The sequence below is a fragment of the Anser brachyrhynchus genome (genome assembly GCF_964034855.1).
Source record: "Anser brachyrhynchus genome assembly, chromosome: 1".
Taxonomy (NCBI): Eukaryota; Metazoa; Chordata; class Aves; order Anseriformes; family Anatidae; genus Anser; species Anser brachyrhynchus.
Window position 1 is genome coordinate 141,376,951 of NC_137694.1, and position 20,685 is coordinate 141,397,635.

Sequence of the window (20,685 nt, forward strand, 5' to 3'; positions counted from 1 at the left end):
TTTAGCAACAGCAAATTATATTAGGTAGCTGTTTCCAGCTTCCTCTGTTCCCAGTTTATTTTGAACTACATGCAAGGTGCAGTAAATGTAAATGATAAGTTATCTCTGATTTCTGTCACACAAGCTGGACAGCAGTTGTGCTACAGCCATTCTGATCTAAGGTTGCAAACAAGACATAACCATAAATGGTAAAAAATATTGGCTTGAAATAAACACCCTTATTATAAAAATTTAAAAGAAATTTAAAAAGAAAATAGCTCAAAATGGTTATATGTTATACACAGGTAACTACTAGCTCGTATCTAAATGTATTCCTATATGTATGAGTACTGCCCGTGAGACACTTCATTCTATCAGATTTTGCTGGAGATAAGGTGTTTGCTGGTCTGGGGGAGAAAACATCTATTTACACAAGAAAGTCCTAGTGCCTTCTTCTCAGCACCAAGGAATGTAACTTTTGCGATCACACTTTAGAGGCAGTAGATGCACACTCTTCTCTTGCTGTGTCCTACTTTTTGATTTTAATATACCATTTTTTTTGATTACTCCTCAGAGCCTGTGGCTTGAGTTTTCCATATGCACATACTGGATGACAAAAGAGCTAAGTTTGTTCACAAGCCTGCCGAAGACCTAGAGATAGCCTTTCCATCTCTTTGTACAAACTATACACACAAAATAGAGTTTAGCATGCCAAATTACCTTCACATCTTCCCATGAGAATTAGTATTTAGAGAAAGCTCACTTGGATATGAATTTGAGCCAAAGACACTTAATCTCCACTCTCCCAAACGTGTACGCTAACCAAAATGCAACATAATGCCTTTTCTGTGTCCGTAGATGCTTTTCCTCCCTGTGCAGAAAGGAGTACTTACTTCCAATATCTGGCCGTAGCTTTTTGTCATACTCTCTCAACAGCTTGTTTAGTATGAGAGTCACATCTGTGTCCTGTGTTTTTGGAGCTAAAACCCATTTTTGGTTGGTTGTTCCGTCTTCATATTCGTCTTCTTCAACCTTTCTGGAACTGCAATAACAGATCAAATAAATAGATATTATTTTACATAACTAAACCAGATTTTACATAACTAAAAAAAATCAGAATTTGCATTCTGAGTAAATCTGCAGAGTCTTTTTAAGAAGTTCTAGATTTCTCCCTTGGCTTCGTCTATCTACCCAGTCTTAAGCTGATTTTACAACAGGATGTTCCCATTAAAATTGGCTGAGTATCTGAGGATGGGTCAAAAGTAAGACTCATTTAGAAGTTGTCTTCCGCCAGTCTCTCAAATAAGTAATTATCTGTGAGTTAATACAGCTATCAGAATAGTATTTAATATCCTATATTTTAACCAACCTATCCCAACTGCATAGTTACCCAATACATTTACAATACACTCTTACTAAGAGCAAACAACTGCAGTATTTTACGAATCCATCAAGACAACTGATCCATCTCTTGCACAAAGGCTAATAAGAGTATTAAAAATTCAGACCTTTTAATACTTCCTGATCATTTTATCTTATTAATAAATTATTATATTCTCAGTGCCTGAATCTCAGAGTTTAATGTATTACAAGGCTTAGAATTAAAAGCTTGCTCCTTGAATATAAGATGGATTATCACAAGCACACAAATACGTTTCATAAATTAATTGGAATTTCAGAGTCTCCCTAAGGTTTCCATGACATTTTTAAAAAACAGCTCTACACCAGGAGTTATGACTCTTTCTTTCCTTCACAGGTGGATTATTTTTATTTTAAGAGAATGGTAATGCAAATGTGGTGAAACTACAGTTGCCCAGGAATCACAGCTAGAGCTACTTTCACACGCAACTAATTTCATTTGTGCAGCTTTTTGTGCACGTACAGTAAAATGTTGATTTGAAGATGTATCTTTTGGTATCTTAGAAACCAAATCTGTTTGATCTCTCTCGCTGGAGAAAATCCATTACAGTTAAACTGAGATGAAGTTATCGGGAGAAAAGGTAACCTCAGTGGCAGAACCCACGGCAGTAATCATCTATTGCTTGGACCTGCAATTGCCCTGGCAATGCGCTATCATTTTGCATATTAGCCACGAATTGCTTGATATGACCTCACAAATTGCAGGTGGTCTGGGTACAATTAATTAATTAATTATTTTTGAAATCTAGCCCCTAAGGATCTTGTACTGAGAGAGCTCGTATAACCAAGTTCCAGAAGTACATAACACTTGGGGAAATGTTTGAATAGATGAGGGTTACTTCTCTGTTAGTGAGTTGTATTTTTTGTAACTTGATCTTTTTTGTTAGAATTCTCCCAATGAGTATTTAAAAACCCTAAGAGGACCCTTTGTTTTTTCTTTTCTCCCTCAGGTTCACAACAAGCCATATGTTTTAATATTGCAGTTCTGGGACCATTCTCAAAGGAGGCACCATCTCCAAGCACACACAGTTGATATTCCACAGCTGAAACACTGCAGTGGTACTGAATTGCTGATAGGAAAGGAGCACACGATCATATGTCTTTTTCTGCTGCACTCACCACAACTTTACTGTAGACATTCAGACTGCGTGTGGAAACAAGAACCGAGTTCATGTAGGATCATGATTCCCATTTCAGGGAGCAGCTTCTTTATAACCAGTTGCTAGTACAACTCTAGGCACTAACAGAGCTCTTAAATCCCCTCAAACTAGCAGCTTGTTTCCTAGAAAGCACCTCCAAGTGATGTAAATCCCTACCTACCTCCCAGATTAAGACAGGGGGTGGGAGAGGTTTCACAGTGAATCAGACCAACACATTAGACAGACATTTTTCAAGGTGTTTTGTTCTCCTCCTCAAGAGTTTCACTTCTGTTGCTCGCCTCTGCGCAATTAGGCTCTTGGAAGGCACCTGAGGTTGCTGTTTCCACTGTAGCCTTACTATGGGCTGCCAATTTCCCAGCATATTCCTGCTGTCCACAGGGATGATGTTGGGCCATTCCCAAAGGGGGAGGAAGAAAGGCTGCACACCCTCCCCAAACCCCTCCTCAGGGGCCACCAGTTTTGACCCAGTAAGGAGAGAGAGGAGGCAGCAAGCAACCCACCAAGCAGAAAGGCTTTTCCCCAAGAGGCTGTAGGGGAAAGGGCTTATTTCATGGGACAAGCGTGCCCAGGACCTGCGCTAGGGGCCGCCGCGAAGCAGCCTCGGGTTCCTGTGAGGACTTGGGAAGGACAGAGAGATAGGGAAGGGAAGGGAAGGGAAGGGAAGGGAAGGGAAGGGAAGGGAAGGGAAGGGAAGGGAAGGGAAGGGAAGGGAAGGGAAGCCCGTCCCCAGGCCCCTCTCCGGCCTCGGGGTGCCGGGGCCGCCGGCAGCGCCCAGGGCCCCTGGGGGCCGTTTTGCCCCGCGGGGCTCATGTCGGCCGGCCGGGGGCGAGGCGGGCAAGGGCAGCCCCGGGCGGCCTGAGGCGAGCCCGGGCCCCGGCAGCCGCAGGCGGGGTAAAACTTTCTGCCGGGCCGGCTCGGGGGGAGCCCTCTCCGGCCACCTCCGCCGGCGTTTGGGAGGGAAGCCCCGGGACGGCGGCAGATGGGAGAGCCCGGTGTCCGCATCGGGCGGCGAGCGCCCGGCAAACTCCGGAGAGCCGCCCTCGCAAGCCCCGGCGCGGGGAGGAGAGGAGACGGAAGGGTGGGGAGGCGAAAAGGGAGCGGGGACTTACCGGGCGTGAAACACCGAGAGGAGGAAGAAGACGGCGAGGAGCTTAGCGGGCATGGTCCGGGCAGAGCTGGCCAGGTAAGGGGTACAGCAGGACCAAGGAGAGGCTGTGGGAGGCTCGCATGCGAACGGCGGCGAGGCGAAGCTCTGAGTCTCCCCTCCCGTATCTCCGCAGCTTTATACCCTGAAGAAAAATACCCCCGTTCACACTGCTCCGGGAAGGGAGGGGGAGTGAAAAAAAAAGGGGGGGGGGGCAAAGTGGGCTGGGGAGGGGGGGAAATCCCCGTCGGAGAGCCCCTGCCGGGGCCAGAAGCAGAGTGGGGTCTCGGCGCTGTGAGCGAGCTGCGGCGCTCCCCGCCCGCAGCCGTCGGGAGCAGCGGGGCCGCCCCTCCCGCTCCCCGCCGTGCCCCCCCGGCTGCCGAGCTCCGGCCCCGCCGGGGAAGGGGCGCTCCTCGCCTCCCCGCTCCTCCCCACGCACTCACACACCTCCCTTCCCTTCCCTTCCCTTCCCTTCCCTTCCCTTCCCTTCCCTTCCCTTCCCTTCCCTTCCCTTCCCTTCCCTTCCCTTCCCCTCCCCGCCGCGCAGAGCCCAACAGGTACCCCCCGCACCTTCCTCCCCTCCTTCCTCCTCCTCCTCCTCCTCCCCGCTGTTCGGGGGTGCCGGGTGGTGTGCCGCTGTGCCTAGCTGCTTGCTGCATCGCTACAGGCATCTATATGCGTGCCTACGGCCGTATAGATCTATAAGGCAGAATGTATACATGTATGTATATATGCGACAGACCGGGCTGCGTGGCTTTATGAGGGGCATCGGTGGGATAAATGAGGGTGTTTTTTTTCTGCAGCAAAGTGTGTGCAGGGCAAAAAGAGTTTGGGTCTGGACATCGCGTGTCTTTCTGCTCCACTAAGGTGCGATTTTTGGCGACTCCGGGTGTCTTTTCAGCAGGCGTCAGGGTGATAAAGAAAATCCCCCTTTGCTCTCAGGATCGGAAATGACAATTTCACTTACGCTGTGGTAAGCTGGAAACAAAAAAGCCCTGCTAAGGTACTGCGAGCGATTGTTTCACTGCAATAAGAAAGCCCAGACGCATGCATCTCTACCTCCTCCTCCGTTAGACATTACTTCCAAGTTCTGGGGGAGTCGTTTTTAATTAGGACATTGCATTAAGAAAAAAAAAAAAAGTTCCGACGGAAGATGCATTCCTGCTTCTAGCCCAGCTTCCACGCCTAGAAGAGCTGCCCAGAAAGCGCTTGCTGTTCCCCAAGTTATTTAGAGAAGGAACGAGAGAGCTTAGGGAAAATCCGCTGCGAGCCGGCCAATTCATTCACAGCCGTGGTGCACGTTCCCTTTTATTTATTTGTTTATTTTTTCCAGCCTAAACTTCTCCTCGCTACATCATACAGCGGTCCTTCGGGGTTGACCCCGGCTACTGGCCACAAGACGAGCGCCGCTCGCCACCGCCGGCGGAGCAGCGGCCGCGGGGGCCCCTGGCGGCGGCGGGGAGAAGCGCGGCGGGTGCTGGGAGGGCTCCCGGTGGGCACCCACCGAGCCCCGGCCGGGGGCTGGGTGGGGTTGCCCCGGTGGAGCCGCCCCCGGGGGGATGGCAGCGAGCCCCTGGCCTCGGGCTGGGCTCCCGGAGTCGGTGATCATCGCCACCTCCTCGCCAGGGCGCGAGGAAAAAAAAAAAAAAGAAAAAAAAAAAGGAAAAAAATAAATAATAAAAAAAGAAGCTAAAGAAGCTTGAGATTCTTTTTCTCCTGGCCTCGGTGGGCTGTGTTGATGCCCAAGGAGTGCTTTAGCTCCGCCGTCCGTTATACCTCGGGCCTGTGACATTTCTACTTCTCCCTTTTCACTCATGCTCACATCCTTTGCTCTTTAAAGCTCCCCCTGCCTTTGCTGAGGCTTTTCAAGTTGTGTATTCAGGTAAGGATTATGATTATCCAGCACATGTTTTAATAAAAGAACGTTTTATTACCCACTGTAACGACAGGAAAATGTGTATGCTTTCCAGCACAATAAAGTGGATCCATATTTTAATTTACATTTCATTGCATCTTCACAGAAGCAACTACTACTTTTTCCACCTGAGGGATACCAAAGGCTAAAGCCTTTGCAGCACTTGTTGTCACTGGGGGGATCTAAGGGTCTGCCATGAAGGAAACTTAATACACGTAATAAGGGGGGAAATGCAGAGGGAAGATAAAGGTCCCGCAAAGCAAGTGGCCCACTTGTGAGAACTGGGTGCCCCCTTCCAGCCCCGAGCACTTCCCTGCTGCTAGGCACCTCAGCTTTTCTGTGACTGAGTATTGAAGGCAAGCCCTCACCGGTGGCTCTTGCAGCTCCCCAGCCACCCACGAGCAGCTCAGGAGACTGGGGCTGCTTAGAGGTGTTTTGGGGTGCCGGTGACACCAGCCTGCAGTGAGTGGCCAGCTGAGCCCAGGTCTCCCAAGGCCAAGCCAGCTAAGAGTGGCTGCAGCTCCACATTTTTTTACCATATGTGTGACAAGTTATTCAGTATTTTTCATCCTGTGTGCAGTACATCATTTTGTTCCCCACCTGTAAATGTAACCCATCACTGTCCAGCGTGTTGCAATCTATCAGTTTTCCCCTGAAACTCTCAACATTTGTCTAACTGAAATAAATGACTTGGTATCTTCAATCAACGTTTTGCTTTTCATTTTGTTTTTAGCCAGTGCCATTTTAAACAGCAACTTTTAAGACATGATGATTGTGAGAAGTGATAATTGCTTTTGAGGATGGCAATGAAAAGGCAAGTAATGCAGTACAGAATGGGGCACTTACACTTTAGTCTAAATAAGTGGCAATTCAAGGGAGATCCTTCAGATGTCCTTTGGGCTTCATAAACTATAACCTCTATTCTTTCTTTCCCATAACTGAAGGAATGTCCATAACAAAATAGTGGAAGATGCAAAGGTGGTAAGGTGAGGATGTCAACTGAGCCACTGTAGCCATTCCATGGCCATTTTTAAATGTTTGTAGTGAAATAAAAACATACAAATAGCTAGAAAGAATTAGAGCAAATTGATCAAGCACTGCTTTAGAATAATTTAGGTTTCTCTGAACATTTCAGTGTCAGTTCCAATCTGAGGAGCAAGGGCATTAGGGGAAATATATCCTTATTACGAAGAACATTATCTCCAGATTTAAAAAACAAATAGCTGTTCAAGTGCTGCATTCATCTTGCCTGCATAAGCTGAATAACAAAGCAGCTTCATTCAGTTTTCTTGAAAGTTTAATTTATATGTTAAAGAAGATTTTTTGAAAGGCAAGATTATTTCATAAAATCATTCCTTTCTTACTTTTGTGCAAATTCATTTAGTCATTCCACAGAGAGCACATTCCGTTTACAAAAAAGCAGAACGCAATTCAAGGTAGCAGAACAGGGTTAAGCTTTTGAAATACATTGTTGCCTAAATTCATCCTGGAGTAAGCTGGCACAGCTCGAATATCAGAAATAAAAACCTTTTCCATTGCATTTGATTTGTTCTTTCATTCTTAATGGGCGCAACTGAGGAAATTTGGCAGTAGAACTGCACGCACTTAACTCTCCAGTGCTGAATTGTTGTAAGCAATCACTTTTCAACAATTTTTCGTGAAAGAATACAGGCAAAACCCAATGACGAGCCATCCCTACTCATTAGCCTCTTTGGCCGTGATCAGGCTGTGAAGGAGATGCGCCCCGCAGGGCACCAGCTCCGCCATGCTGGGGGTACCAGCACAGCTCCCCCGCTCCCAAGGGACTGAGCACCATCCAGGGGAAGCCCAAGGAGGCTGATGTGCTTCCAGCTACTGCCCAAGCCTGCAGCAGGGTGGGCCAAGGTGTTTTCTTGGAGCCAAGATCTGGGAAATGCTCCCATCTCCCACAGTTCAGATGCCATCGGTGAGTAATGGTCTCCCACACAGACTGTTCCGCTGCTCACAGCGAGTTTATTTAAATTGTTAAGTGTTGTGTGGCGTGAGGCAGTGGCATTTACATATTCCAGCCTGGAATCAATCGGCTCGTTGAAGCATCTCCCGAACCATGGGGCAACACCTACTATTCGGGCAGCAGCTCATGCTGGGAGGTCGTTTGTTCTTCTTTTGTCGTTTCAGCTCTGAGCAAGGATGAGGAATGTGTGGGATCATCTGAGAAATGAAAGACAGGCAGCTTCTTCAGGAATTTTCAACATGATTTAGCAAATCCACGGTAACAGATCAAACCCTAACCACTATTTACTGCCTTTACCTTCAAACACAGAAAGCAATAGTCAACATAACTGGAAATGATATTTATCACTGGAAGTGATAAAACGTCTCTGGTGTCATATACCTTTAGCAGGTAATTAATTGTTGGTTCTTCTACACATCAGGTAAATTTCAATACATTGTCTATTAAAATAAAGCAAATGGCCTGATCCTGTAGCTCCTGTTTGCAGGTAGTTCTCTATTCAGGGAAGACGAGACTTCATACATGTAAAATTGGATTCAGAGCTCCTGGCACTGAGTCCAGCAATGGAGACCAGAAAGTGAGGCTGAGACATTCAGGGTGAGTCAGGCTTGAGCCTGAGCGAATACAGCAAACATGAAAAAGCCTCCAAGGCAGACAGAATGGCTCTGGAGAAGGTGCTTTAAAGACAGTTTTGACTTTCTCATTCATGTAGGGGAAAGCTTCACATTGAAAGCTTTTTGTAGGAGTTAGAGAACAGTAAAAAGCAACTTCTTGTGATTCATTCCTGTTCTGGGATTTGTGAGTATTTAGATATCCTTTTACCGCACGTGGTATCTTCTGGAGGTTCACAGGTTGCTCATACTTTTCAACCATGCAGTAAATACAGCCTCTGTAGAAGCATGCTGCTGCCACTGCCACAAGTACCGTGTGGCCTAAGGGTCTGAGCAGGTATTGCTGTGCTCCAGCCTTCTCTTGCAGGAGGATGTACACTGAGGAGCTGTATGGGGTTGGTACAAAGGTCTGCCTAGGGCAGTATCCTTTCTATGAAAGTGGCCAGAAGGAGAGGTTTATTGAAAAGAGGCACTGAGCATGTGTATATGATATTCCTCCCAAGTACTCCTCTAGCCTCTTGCAAGCAGCATCTCAGGAAGACAACACAGTTTCTGTCCATTTAGAGAATTGTGCAGCAACAGTCCCACACTCCAGATTGGACTTGAACCCACAGTACCCAGCTTTGGTCAGTGGCTATCCCGTTAATTCCTTAATCTTTCTCTGCTCAATAACAGTTTTTGTTTAAAAACCCTACAACTACCTCATCTTCTTGTTTGGAGAGGGTGGGAAACAATACAACAAAATAACCCAAAACTAAAACAAACAAACAGAAACAACGAACAAAATAATAATAATAATAATAATAATAATAATAATACCACAAAACCCACCACCTTGTTTTTGTCACTTGAATGTTTGCTATCTGAGGGAAAGAAGTATTAAATAACACTCTTACCATCCAAAATAAACAAATAAACAAACTAAAAGCCTCTTATTGAACAGAATCCAGCTTGCCTTTTACGATTGCAGATGTTATCATAAATGACAATGCGTGATAAAAAATTTTTGAGAGCCTGTGCCACCTGTAGACTGCAATAATGATTGGGAAGAGAATTGAACTTAGAGATACTGATGCATACCTGCCAAAAACTTGGTACTCAGTGTGTGTACATTCAGGGTCAAAAAAAGGCAAGTCTCCATGTGGACTACCTCCTAATTGATCCTTATCAGCCCACCCACCATCCTCAGACACCTGGCTGAGCAAGATTATTTTGGTGCACTATGTTGTGTTAGTGATGTCGTGAGAGTTGCATCTCATCTGTCACTCTGGTGAGACTGGAAGCAGTGAGCTGTGGGCCGATTCCTAGCAAGGAGCCTTGTCCATGGTCAAATGGTTACCAATGTCCACGGGCATGCACATCCCAGCTAGGAGCAATGGCTGTGTTTGCCTGTCCTGGCAGCACGTTGGGCTCTCCTCTCCTTCTCTGGATCTTCATGGAGCCTTGCCCCGAGCTCAGCTCTGCACTCGTTATACATTTCTGTGGACGTAGGCAGGGGCAGCAGAGGCTGCAACTGGGAGGGTCCATCTTGCATATGCATAAAGATCTTCCCTCTGCCAGTTGCCAGGTGTTTTTAGCTGTTTTGGAGGTGCTCAGTGAGCAAATTGCTGTGGATGGCCAGTGCAACATGTATGCACGTTGCTGAGAAAACAGGAGGTCTCCCAGGCTCTCGCCTTTTTGTGGGAGTAACCTATGTGCAAGAAAAGAAATAGCCACGGGGATTTATGAAGCTCTGCTGTCCAAAAGGCTTTGCATTTTTTCACTACTTTTGATCCCCATAGGGCTGAATTAATTGCATCCAAATAACATCATCCCACTTTAAAAACAGAGAAAAGAAGAATGAGGATATGTGTGGCTGCTAAAAGACACATGGGAAGCAGACAAGAATACAGAGATCCAAACCCTCACCTTGCCTCAGGGCAACCCTGTAAGTAATAGACCGGCATGCCCCTCCCCGGCTCCTCCTTGCCAACTTTCAGGCACCCGCTCAGCCACCTGGCTTCTCCCTGGCCCCTGGGAATCTGCAAACGTCCAATTCCACAGCATCAGGAAGGAAAAAAAAAAAAAAAAAGCTGTGAAAAGGAATTCACTCATGAGGTTTTTTTCTCAGCAACGCTTAGGAATGAAGGGGAAGAAGAGACGACACATGAGAAGCCCAGACAGCTCCCCAGTCCTGGACTGGACCCTGACCTCCAAGTAAAGCAGAAACCCCACCCTTAAAAAGAGAAGAGCAGGAACATGCAAAAGGGATGTCTCAAGGAGGGCCCAGGCTCTTCTCTCTGTCCCAAACAGAATGTGGGGCTGATACTCCACTGCAAAATAGCACCTAATTCTTGAAACATCCCAGTTCAATGTCTTCACTCCATATGTACCTTTCTGGGCAACAGTGAGGATGTATCGTGCACACACATCTGCTTCATTGCATGCATGTATACTTTCCATGTAATTCTTCTGGCTCCAGTGGTGATTTTTTTTTGGTCTCTAAAATGATAACCAGTATAAGAATGACATTTTGCAATCAAGTGTCGAATGCATTTTTTATTTAAACATTAAGATTAAATTACAAAAGCTTCTGGAACAAAGAAAGATGCCAAGGAGAAAAGAGCTGAAAACTCAGATTGCATTTTCTCATTCATTGTGAAAGCAAAACACATTGGCAGCAGCAAGGCGTTTTATAGAAAATTTTCAGATGGACAGTACAAAGACCTTTCTGTCAATATTGTCACTGAAATACCTTGCTGTCATGAAGCACTTTTTTTTTTTTTTCTGATCACACTTCTTAGTGTTGTCTGATTGGCTTTCACTGTGGGAAACAAGTAATAATTATTTCAGGATTACTGTAATTCTTTACTGTTTATCTCTGCTAATATAACACACAATCTTGTCGGGAAAACGTCCAAACATTAGCTGCTTTACCTTAATAAAAATGTCTACTGCCATTGTCAAAAGTTTTATTTGCACAAATATGTTCCTAATCTATGTTAATTTCATGCAATATATCTCTAATTTTTGGAATAGATACTGAGGACCATTCGAGAAAATTCCCTTGGAATGCAAAACCCAATTTTATTTTTTTAAGGGCAAGATTCCACCACCTTTATTTACACAAGTAGCATCTTGCTCTCCATGTTACTCCACTGCAAGCTAGAGGCTCAAGCAGTGAAAATCAGCATAGCCCCATTAGGATTTACCACCTTGTATTAACTTCTATTAATGAAAATCGGGCCGAGCAGTTTTATCTGTGGAGTAATGCGCTACCTATAACCAGTAAAGGTGCTCAAACATAGCCCTACAGTTAATAATTTGGCACATTTACAACTGGCATTACTCACAGTAACCTATCAGATGACAATAGTGGAGCTCTTCTGTAAAATAGAGGTTAAGCCTACATTTGTATGACTGTACATCTGAAGTATAAAAACCACGATATGTAGTACACGTGAACAGTTAAAAAATATAACTTACTTTATTTGTAAACTATCAATGCAAGATACTCAGCAGCAAAGAAGCCATGTTCAATGTCTTCTGATCTTTTATCAAGATCTGTTGCTGTAAGTAATATAATCGTCTCCAAAACATCTGAGGTTACATGTAGAAACAATCAAGGCAATATTATTTGTACATATTATTAAACATGCAAAAAACTTCCTGAAGAATATTGCCCAAATGTAGAAAGTTGTCTGGATCTCAAATTTTCCTTGGTAGCATCTGCTTTGTAAGTATGGCTCACGTGTGGATTTAGAGTCCTTCAGTTTATTTTGGAGAATTGGCACCTTTAATGACAGGCTCTCTATTCAAATATGTGGCCCAGTAGACTAAGTTAAAAGTTCCGAATAGCACAGGAAAAATTATCCGGGACATTTTGTCAATCTTACTGATGCTGTTGTAAGTCTTTTTGCTTTCGGCAGGCTTTTCTTCTGTGGACTTTGCTGGAGCAGAAGCCGTATTTGAGATGACAGATGGGGCTGAGTCCTTTGGCATGTTTGGGGCGGGGGTCATCTTCCCAGTGCTGTAAGTATTTGTTGATTTATTTCCCAGCAATTGGCGCTCTTTTTTCTGCAGTACAAAGACCAAAACATTAGACCACAGAAATAGAAAGTGGAAACAGGTTCTCAAGATACCAAACCCCAAACCTAAGCGGTTTAATCAATCACGCTAACAAACTCCCAGGGGGGCTATTCTGACTTTGACTCCCAAACAGCTGTTTCTGCCTCCATGTTATAGCTCTTACTCAGCCTAAAATTTCCCTGATGTCAGAGGTAATGAAGCAAGGCCGTCTGGACCCAGATCCCAGGGGGCATGTACGATAGCAGCTTCACCTGTCAGGGTGAAGCAGCCCTGCAGCTGGAGATGCTGCCGCCCCGATGCCGGCCTTGCCCTCCTGGCTGAAGGCAGCAGTGCAGTGAAGGGCTCGCTGTCTCTGCTAGCTCCCCTCCTGGCACTGCTCTGGCAGGATGCCTGCCAACGCAGACTTACTCCAGGACGTCATTCACTAAGAGTCAGTCCTATTCCAAAATGTTCCTTTTGGCTTGAAACTCAAGGTTGTGTTTTCACGGAATGCTCTTTTGCCTCAGTTTATCAAAGTTATTGTGGTGGGACCGTGACCCATGGAGCTCAACGTGAGCCTTGCCATTTATTTGGGAAAGCACACAGAGTCCTCCACAGAGGTAGCTGTCACTGCATATGACCTCATAACTGATTATCACAAATTTGGTCACTACATGTCACACGCACTCAATGCCCTATATTTTTTGGAAAACAGTTCACTTCATATAGATGGCAGAGACTGACAGTCTACCTCTCTGAACAGAAGTAGGCATATTTCCTTGCAAATATTCCTCTATAGGAAGGTGAGAGTATATCATAAATTAACTAAACACCTTCTTCACAGAGAAGATGAAAATCCTGCATTCATTCATATGAGCTACGCGGAGTTAGTGCTTTTTATTCTAGGTATTTAAAACATGTAAGGTAAGCACCTTGATTTTAGCAGCTTCCTGGGCTTTTTTGCCATCCCATGCCCAACTCCTCTTGGTGAAATAGTTGACTGTTGCAAATTCAATCAATGCAGAAAATACAAAGGCATAGCAGACGGCTATAAACCAGTCCATTGCAGTAGCATAGGCCACTTTTGGCAAAGAGTTGCGGGCACTGATACTTAAGGTGGTCATGGTGAGGACTGTTGTTACTCCTGTAAAGGAGGAAAAAAAAAAAATAGAGGCAGCGATCAGCTTGGTAGCCCTTATGAAATTCCTAATAAGTTATGAGTGGGCCCCAATTCAGCATGATAGCTAGGAAGGTCATATGAAGTAAATCAGTATTTGCAAATTTTGGTCTGAAAGCATGAGATACTTTGCTGACCAAGAAAAAATAAAAGCCTCTGCCCTCAGGCATTAACTTCTCTGGTGTTCAGGTTCTCTCTAGTTACAATGTACTTAAATATGTGATTTTAAGGGTAATACAAGTCCAACCGTTGCAGAAACCAAAATCCCACTGGTATTTTATCCTTGTACATTGATGCATGTTACATATAGGGTGTCCCTTGTCAATTGGTAACATCATATAATCAGTGATCAACCTGTTCAGCAATAACTGTCATAATAAAGTGCGATTATTGCTTTTTTTTTTTTTTTTCTCACATGGAGATTTTATCGTTGAAATTGCTGACTTATTTATTCCCTTGACTGTAGCTCCTCCCTCCACACAAGTCAGTAGCTGACAGAGCTGCCACTAGTTCCATCTGTGGACGGATGCCTCCAGCAGGACAAAACTGAACTCTCAGTTATGCCTTCATGAATCTCAAATCAGCATCACCAGTCAGCAATGCGATGCTGGCACCTGTATTCTCCCTGTACAGATCGTGAATTGATTTTTTATCAAAGGTGCTGACAGATTTCAGTAGGCTCCTATAGATGAATGGCTCTATTAAGAAATGTTGGCCAAAGTTTCACACACAAAGCTTCTCCCACTCCCCTCATTTCTCATCTAGTGGGTTTTTTGATTTCATCAACCTTCAGTTAAGACTGTTTATTTTTTGCAATCTTCTAGTGATAAGTCGAGTAATTTAAGAGACCCGATAGGATTTTTGCATGACAGCTTCTGTAGCAAATATACATTTTCAAAATGCAAAATCATATTAATTTGTTTGATGGTAATAGAGATAATTGTCACTAATTAACCTCTACATGGTTTTCCCAGATAAACGTCTTGAAAACACAGATAAACAAAATGTTTTGAAGTGAAATCTGTTTCAAATACTTAGACTAGAGTATGTATTATCATCATACGCAGGGCTTTTTGTTCTAAACCATCACATATTTAACCTGAGTGGGGAAAAAAAATAAAACAAAAAAGCAAATAGAAATTACAACAATCTGATTCTTCTGCCTTCCATCCTTAACCTTCATATAATTGATCCTTGTGCAATTTCTGTCATATTTTTTTCAAAAAGTCCAGACAGTGTTTTTAAGTGGATTTTGAGTTTAAACAGGAAAAGAGCATGGGAACACCTACAACACAAGCAGAAATAAGCCCTGTGGTGTTGTTACAGAAAATCACTTCCACAAACAAGTCCTTTCCTTCCTCCACGCTGTGAGAGAGTCAGGTACTCACCAAAGACAGTCCGAGCAGGGACAGATTCTCTGTTCAGCCAAAACGACACTTGTGATAAGATCACAGTCATAATGCAAGGAAGGTATGTCTGGATGACAAAATAACCGATTTTCCTTTTGAGATGAAAATGTGCTGTCATAATAGTATATTCGCCTAGGAGGAGAAAAATGCACACATGGGTAAAATAAGGGAGGCTCACTGATTTGGGGGTTTATGCAGGACAGCTCCACCTCCCGTTTGAGGATGCAATTCAGCCACTCTCAATAGCATGAAAAATGTCTGGATTTCTGCACTATGCAATACCAGGGCACAGAGGTGCTGCTCCATCCTTCTGGTCTTCACATTTGGTCCCCAAAAGCAGAAGACAATGACTGACTAATACTGCACCAAAAACCTGCAGTCCTTTTTGTGCACCTCTTGATGTTCACCGGCATGAAATATCTGGATTGCTGGCAGTGCCTAGGTTGTGCCTGTTTTTGACCATGTCCCACAAATCGTCCCGTCAGAGTAACAATTAAGGCCATCTACTCTTAGAAACCCGATTTACAAGTACAGCTTAACCTCGTTAGGGACCTGTTAATGCCAAGCCATCAGTTTTCAAGAATGACAACAGGTCTGGACACTCCTCCTGCACCACACTTTAGTGACTGCCTGTTACGATATCTGTGCTGCAAAAATTCATGCTTTTCCCATAGATTTTAAGAGGTCTTATTAATTGGAGTATCAAAATCCATCAAATTGCTCCTCAAAAAAAAAAAAAATCCCTCTGGAGCATGCAGTTTTCCTAGAATTTGGTATGCCTTAACCTTTGGAAAGATTACCTGTTTCTGGACAGACATTGTGCCATGTCTTGTTCACTTGGGCAATTAATAGAGTACTGCCCTCATGAAGAATTCACTGAAAGCTGCTCCAGCAGTGCTAAATTCCATGTCTTTTATATGCCAAATTCACAGCATTGCCTTAATCTGGCTTTTGTCAGGCCCTCTGAATTTCAATACAAGCCTAAAAAAAATGCACTCCAAAACAGACAGACCAGCTGTCACCTTCCCTAACAGTTCAGTAAAAAATCAGAACTTAAGCAGCTCTTTCAGACTGTTCCTGTAAAACCGTAGTTGTTACTGATGGCTATTCATTGATGGTAACTGCTCCCCAAAGCCAAAATTTTGCTATCTGAGAACAGGCTACTGTTTTACTGGGGAAAATCAGAGCTTAAATATAAGCATAAAAAACAACCAACCCCCTTTGAGCCCTAGCAGATCTCCACTTATATTGACATCAAATTAATTTAAAAGCATGCATTATTCAGCTGGATGCTGATGAATCAGAGTAATGCCTGTTATGAAAAGTATATTGTCCTCTGAGAATAAAACATATATAATTTCACTTTTGACTTACGTATTTTTCAGATCCTGGAAATTTTGGGGCACATATCTCAAATTTTCTAAAGAACAAACTGAATGAAGACCTTAACGACTTGAGCTAAAGGATTAGCTATAATCTCTGTTGCAAGAATGGACTGTTACCCTCTATAGAGCAGACACTAAAGGAAAATATGTAACAGACTGAATCTGCATTGAGTGAATTGCACTGAGTTGCAGCCAGCATTGCTAAGCAGTTAGATTTGGTGGATTATTGCTAAGTGACAATATGGCTAATTAGCAGACAACAGGTCTACAGTGAGAGGTCTTCTGCAGGTGTAGCTATCCTGAAGTGTTGAGGTAGAGGAGCTCTGTTCTTCTGGATGAAGTTTACAGACTCACTCATGCTGAGAATTTTAGACTGAAAGACTGGAACTCAGCACAGAACTGCTTCACCGGACGGCCTGCCTTGATCTTTATGACTTTCTTCTAGAGTCTGATTTTCTTGTGAAATGCTTTCCTGACGAGGGACGTGGAAATGGACAGGGGATGCTGTGAAACTGGGGAGAAAATCCCTGTGAAGCAACGTCTAATTTCCTGCCATTTAGTGTAATTTTGAACCAGGGATGCTGAACATGCTGTGGTCTCACTTGCTTGTTATTTAGGAGCTCTCAGTTTGTGGATTACCAATAAAATAAGCCAGGAGCAGCGGGGTCTACGTGCCTGTAATCTGCTTCTGAGTTGCTGCTGCATTGGGATGTGTTTAAGTCCCAGTGTCCCTGCTCGCTAAGGAGTGACGATGTGCATTATTGATTTTGACAGTATGTTTCTGGAGCTGGAATAAAAACAAAAAACAAAACTGCACAGCTTCAGCAGAGCAACAGGATCCATTTTTTTCTTTTGATGAGCACAGAAAATGAATGCTTATATTTTGATGTTCTTCCATAGCTGATTCTTACCTTTTTGTTTTCTTTAACCTACCAAAGCTCTTGTCTCCACTGAAATAATGATATCACCCAATTTTGTATTTGCTCTTCTCACAGCTTCTATCTTCTCCTATTTTCCCTGCTGCCCTTTTCAAAAATGCCTGCACTAAGAACATCCTCTCCAGCAGACTTGGGGCTGGCAAAAAAAAAAAAAAAAAACAAAAAAAAAACAGCTTGTTTTTTAATGGCCTGGGACCACTGCTTGAAGTAATGCTAAAAGCTGCCTGAGATGGCCTCTTGTTTATAGAGAATGAAATCCTGTCTCTGTTGGAGTGGCAAAGCTCCCTCTTACTTCTGTAAGGCTGCAGTATACCCTTAGACCATAAGCTTTCTTAAACAAGGGCTAATTTTTATTATAGGTTTCTGTAGCACTTTTAAACGAGAGTCCTGCTCCTGGTGGGGTCCACTCACCACTGCAAAAACAATTCTAATCACAAATTTAGCACTGATGAAAAGCTCAAGAGTGTGAGTGGCTGCATTTCTTCCCAGAGCTATGCTACTGAGCTGCTGCTGGTCTTAAGTTTTTCTGATGCTTTAAAAGCTAATACAGTGGGTTTTTTTTGGTATCCAGGCGATGGAGTTCTGGAGAGTGTGCTTACAAATTTTCGGGATCTCCCATGCATTCTTCCAATGTCATTACGCTGGGATTCACAGGAGTATTTTAACAAAGATGGGCCAGCCCCTAGGTTTGTTTGGTTGCCATATATGCCTTGGATCAGTTTTATCAACAACAGTTCTGGCACGATCCTGATGTTAGGTCTGTGACACTGCAGTCCCTGATCATGCTGACATCCACAACATTTTGGTCCACAAGAGATGCCTGTGTTTTTCTGATAGTGCTGCACAGGAAACACTCATCTCAAGGAAAAAATCAGACTTATTTGGTGCAGAATGAAGGGCTGATTTTTTACTGTATTATTTAGGCTTTGGATATTTCAGAGTTTGGGCTCCAGCTGGCAGAATTGAAAAGAGTGGGTTTGTGTTTTGTTTTGTGGCACTGCAGATCCTAAGTTAGCAATGAGAGACTCGGTCTGGGCAATAGAGCTGGGCAACCATTTGCAGAAACCAGCACAATCCACGTGGACCCGGATCCCATATCTGAATGCTTTGAGCACCGCAACAGCAGGATGCACCAGATGTTGGCACTGCTGGAAGCAGTGCGAGATGTCAAGTATCTTCTCTTCTGGGGGAATAATATTTGGGAATGTTAGCACAAAAAAACACACCACACAGGTGGCACGTGTCAGAGCCATTTTCTCTGGCAAGGCTAAAATATTCCTGATTTCAAAATTGGTTGGTGAACTGGGAGCTCCAGGATACCTTTTCTGAGAAGACAGATAAACATAGCAGCTTGGGTACAAAATCAGCAGAATCCCACAGGACTGCTGCAGGTCCAGTATTTCCATTAAAAACAAAAAAATAAAAATCTGTTAGAAAGAGAAGCATAAATGTCCTGTGACATATACAAACATTTTGCCTATGCAACTGCAAGGACTGTGTATTTTGACTCGTGTGTCAAAAAAAAAAATTAAATTAAATTAAAAAATCCCAGCAGTTGTATTCATGCAACAGCTATTTTCTTTTTCTTTTTCACATTCAAAAATGCAATAGAAGGAAGAAATGCCTTAGATGGTCGTTCATAAGTAACCCTGATTTCTGGCCTACCATGAGCTTGATGAAGTCCAGAAAATCCATCGTGGACTGATGCTTTCCCGAGTGCAAAATCGGATTTTTGCATTTTGCTAATCCCCGGTTACAATCTGTGTCCTGCTCTTTGTGATCCACCCTGCAATCAGAATCCAGCCACCCCAGATGCAACCCCGGACATTAATATAAAATCTTGATGTTGGAAAACAAGCATTTATTAGCCTAAATCTTAGCGTACAGGAGGGAGGAGGCTACTGGGCAGCACCTCTGGGCTTTGTCTGGAGAGTGCAGCATTCCCTTGGGCTGAGGACTACAAGGAGCTTTCCAAGGCAGACTGCAAGCTGGTGGTAGCCCGGAGCTGACACACTGGAGCACACGCTGCTGGGGCTGGCTTGTTTTCTGGCTCTGGGGAGCAGGACAAGCTTGTAGGAGATGACCCAGTACATCCTCTGGATCTTTTTCTTGGCCATGATGAAGGCAAGAGGGGAGCTGCCATTCATCGCAGAGAACAATGCAGCTATGATGGTAAACTGGTAAGGAAAAAGGTGTCTTTCTTTGCTCTTTAATGGGGGATAGCAACACTTATTTGTCCTTTTTCTACCGCGGTGGCTCCTCTGACTCTGTCATCTCTTGACTTTCATACCTCTTTGCTTTAGGAACAGCTTTGTGACTCCTGAGTTAGGCAAAGGGAAGGGATGAAGCTCCATAGTGGTTGTGTTTCATGGGTCCCTCATGCTGCCTGAGGCAAGCTTTCAATTGCTTTGTCTTGTGTTTGGAGAGTAAGTGACAAGCCTAGCCATCCCCTTTATTGGGCACGTTTGGACATCTTGAGCAGAAAGATTTATGCGCCTTGATGCTTTGGTCAAAGCAACCTTGTGTGTGAGTGTACTCCTGCCTGTTTTTACGTCTCCTAAATTTCCCACGGATAGTAACCGGTTCCTAACTTGATCTATACCTCGTCCTCTGCAATCCTGCCCTCCGCTCCAAGCCTGTCATTTTTCACCAGAGATGCGGCTGCATCTCCAGAAGACACCAGGCAATTAGACTGGCTTTGTCATTGCTAATTACATTTCTTCCTGCCGCAGGGTGCCCCCTGTTGCCTCCCAGGCCCCGCAGTGGAAACCTCCCTTCCCTTCAAGGCAGGCTATTTTGTTCCTGCGGGCTGAGGAGCCCTCACGCTCCGTGCCACTAATGCTCTCAGGACGAGTGCATTGTGTAACCTGGTTAAGCCCTTGTCCCGCAGGGCCCCTGTGACGCTTGTCACAGCCTCAGCCCCCCCGGGGCTCCCCCCACCAATGCGCTCCCAGGGCTGCCCTTGCATGGGGGCCTTAAGAAGCAAGGGGGGGACAGCTCACGTGGGTGCCTGGGCCAGGATTAAACCTTCTTTGCCTCCCTAATGCTGCCACATCTGGTGCCTCTGCGTCCAGCTGGGGAGGAAACGGGAATCCTCGGGGCTGGTGGCTCCTCTCCGGCAGCGGGGTCCCCTGGGCACGCTGCAGAGCCACACCACCACGGCCACCTGCCCTCCTCTTCCTCCTCCTCCCCCTGCCGCAGCCTCATCGAGCAAATCATTTTAAAGCGATGATTGAAACGGATCAAATGCGTGGGTGGTGTTTGCCTCCCGGGGTGGTTCCTCCCACAGGGAAATACGCCAGTAATAGCGCTGGCAGCCTGGGCAAAGGCAGCTGCCAAGAAGTTGTGTGCAGTGTCTCCAGCGCTCCTGTTAAATAGCGAGAGCTTGGATGCATCTTCTGCAGCGGCTTTGTAAAGTACCTAACAGCCAGCACAGGGCCCTGTCTGATTTAATACCTCTGCTAAGTAGCCAGGAACCTGCCCGGATCTTCCTAGCACCCCACATCCT

General features: G+C 44.7%; 2 protein-coding genes and 1 long non-coding RNA gene across 8 annotated transcripts in view; 1 reads left to right on the plus strand and 2 right to left on the minus strand.

Annotated features, from left to right (window-relative positions):
* The window catches only part of GABRG3 (gamma-aminobutyric acid type A receptor subunit gamma3), a 335,334-nt gene extending 331,206 nt beyond the window's left edge, over window positions 1-4,128 (minus strand). The window contains exons 1-2 of one of the 3 annotated variants that reach the window (XM_080593186.1): window positions 3,668-4,128; window positions 873-1,021 (exon numbers count right to left, since the gene is read on the minus strand). In XM_080593186.1, coding sequence (XP_080449312.1) covers window positions 873-1,021; window positions 3,668-3,720 — 202 coding nt within the window. In that variant the 5' untranslated portion in view covers window positions 3,721-4,128. The remainder of the gene's footprint in view (window positions 1-872; window positions 1,022-3,667) is intronic. The other 2 variants (XM_080593185.1, XM_080593187.1) reach the window with 2 other exon arrangements.
* On the plus strand, window positions 3,202-5,717 carry LOC308195562. The gene is made up of 3 exons (XR_013951611.1): window positions 3,202-3,741; window positions 4,604-4,675; window positions 5,036-5,717. It is a non-coding gene; the product is annotated as an uncharacterized lncRNA (long non-coding RNA).
* A 5,027-nt stretch (window positions 5,718-10,744) lies between these two features.
* GABRA5 (gamma-aminobutyric acid type A receptor subunit alpha5) overlaps window positions 10,745-20,685 on the minus strand; it is a 57,753-nt gene continuing 47,812 nt past the window's right edge. For all 4 annotated transcript variants that reach the window (XM_080593156.1, XM_080593157.1, XM_080593158.1 and 1 more), the window contains 3 exons: window positions 14,834-14,986; window positions 13,201-13,412; window positions 10,745-12,277 (listed from right to left, as the gene is read on the minus strand). In XM_080593156.1, the coding sequence (XP_080449282.1) occupies window positions 11,975-12,277; window positions 13,201-13,412; window positions 14,834-14,986 (668 nt within the window). In that variant the 3' untranslated portion in view covers window positions 10,745-11,974. The remainder of the gene's footprint in view (window positions 12,278-13,200; window positions 13,413-14,833; window positions 14,987-20,685) is intronic.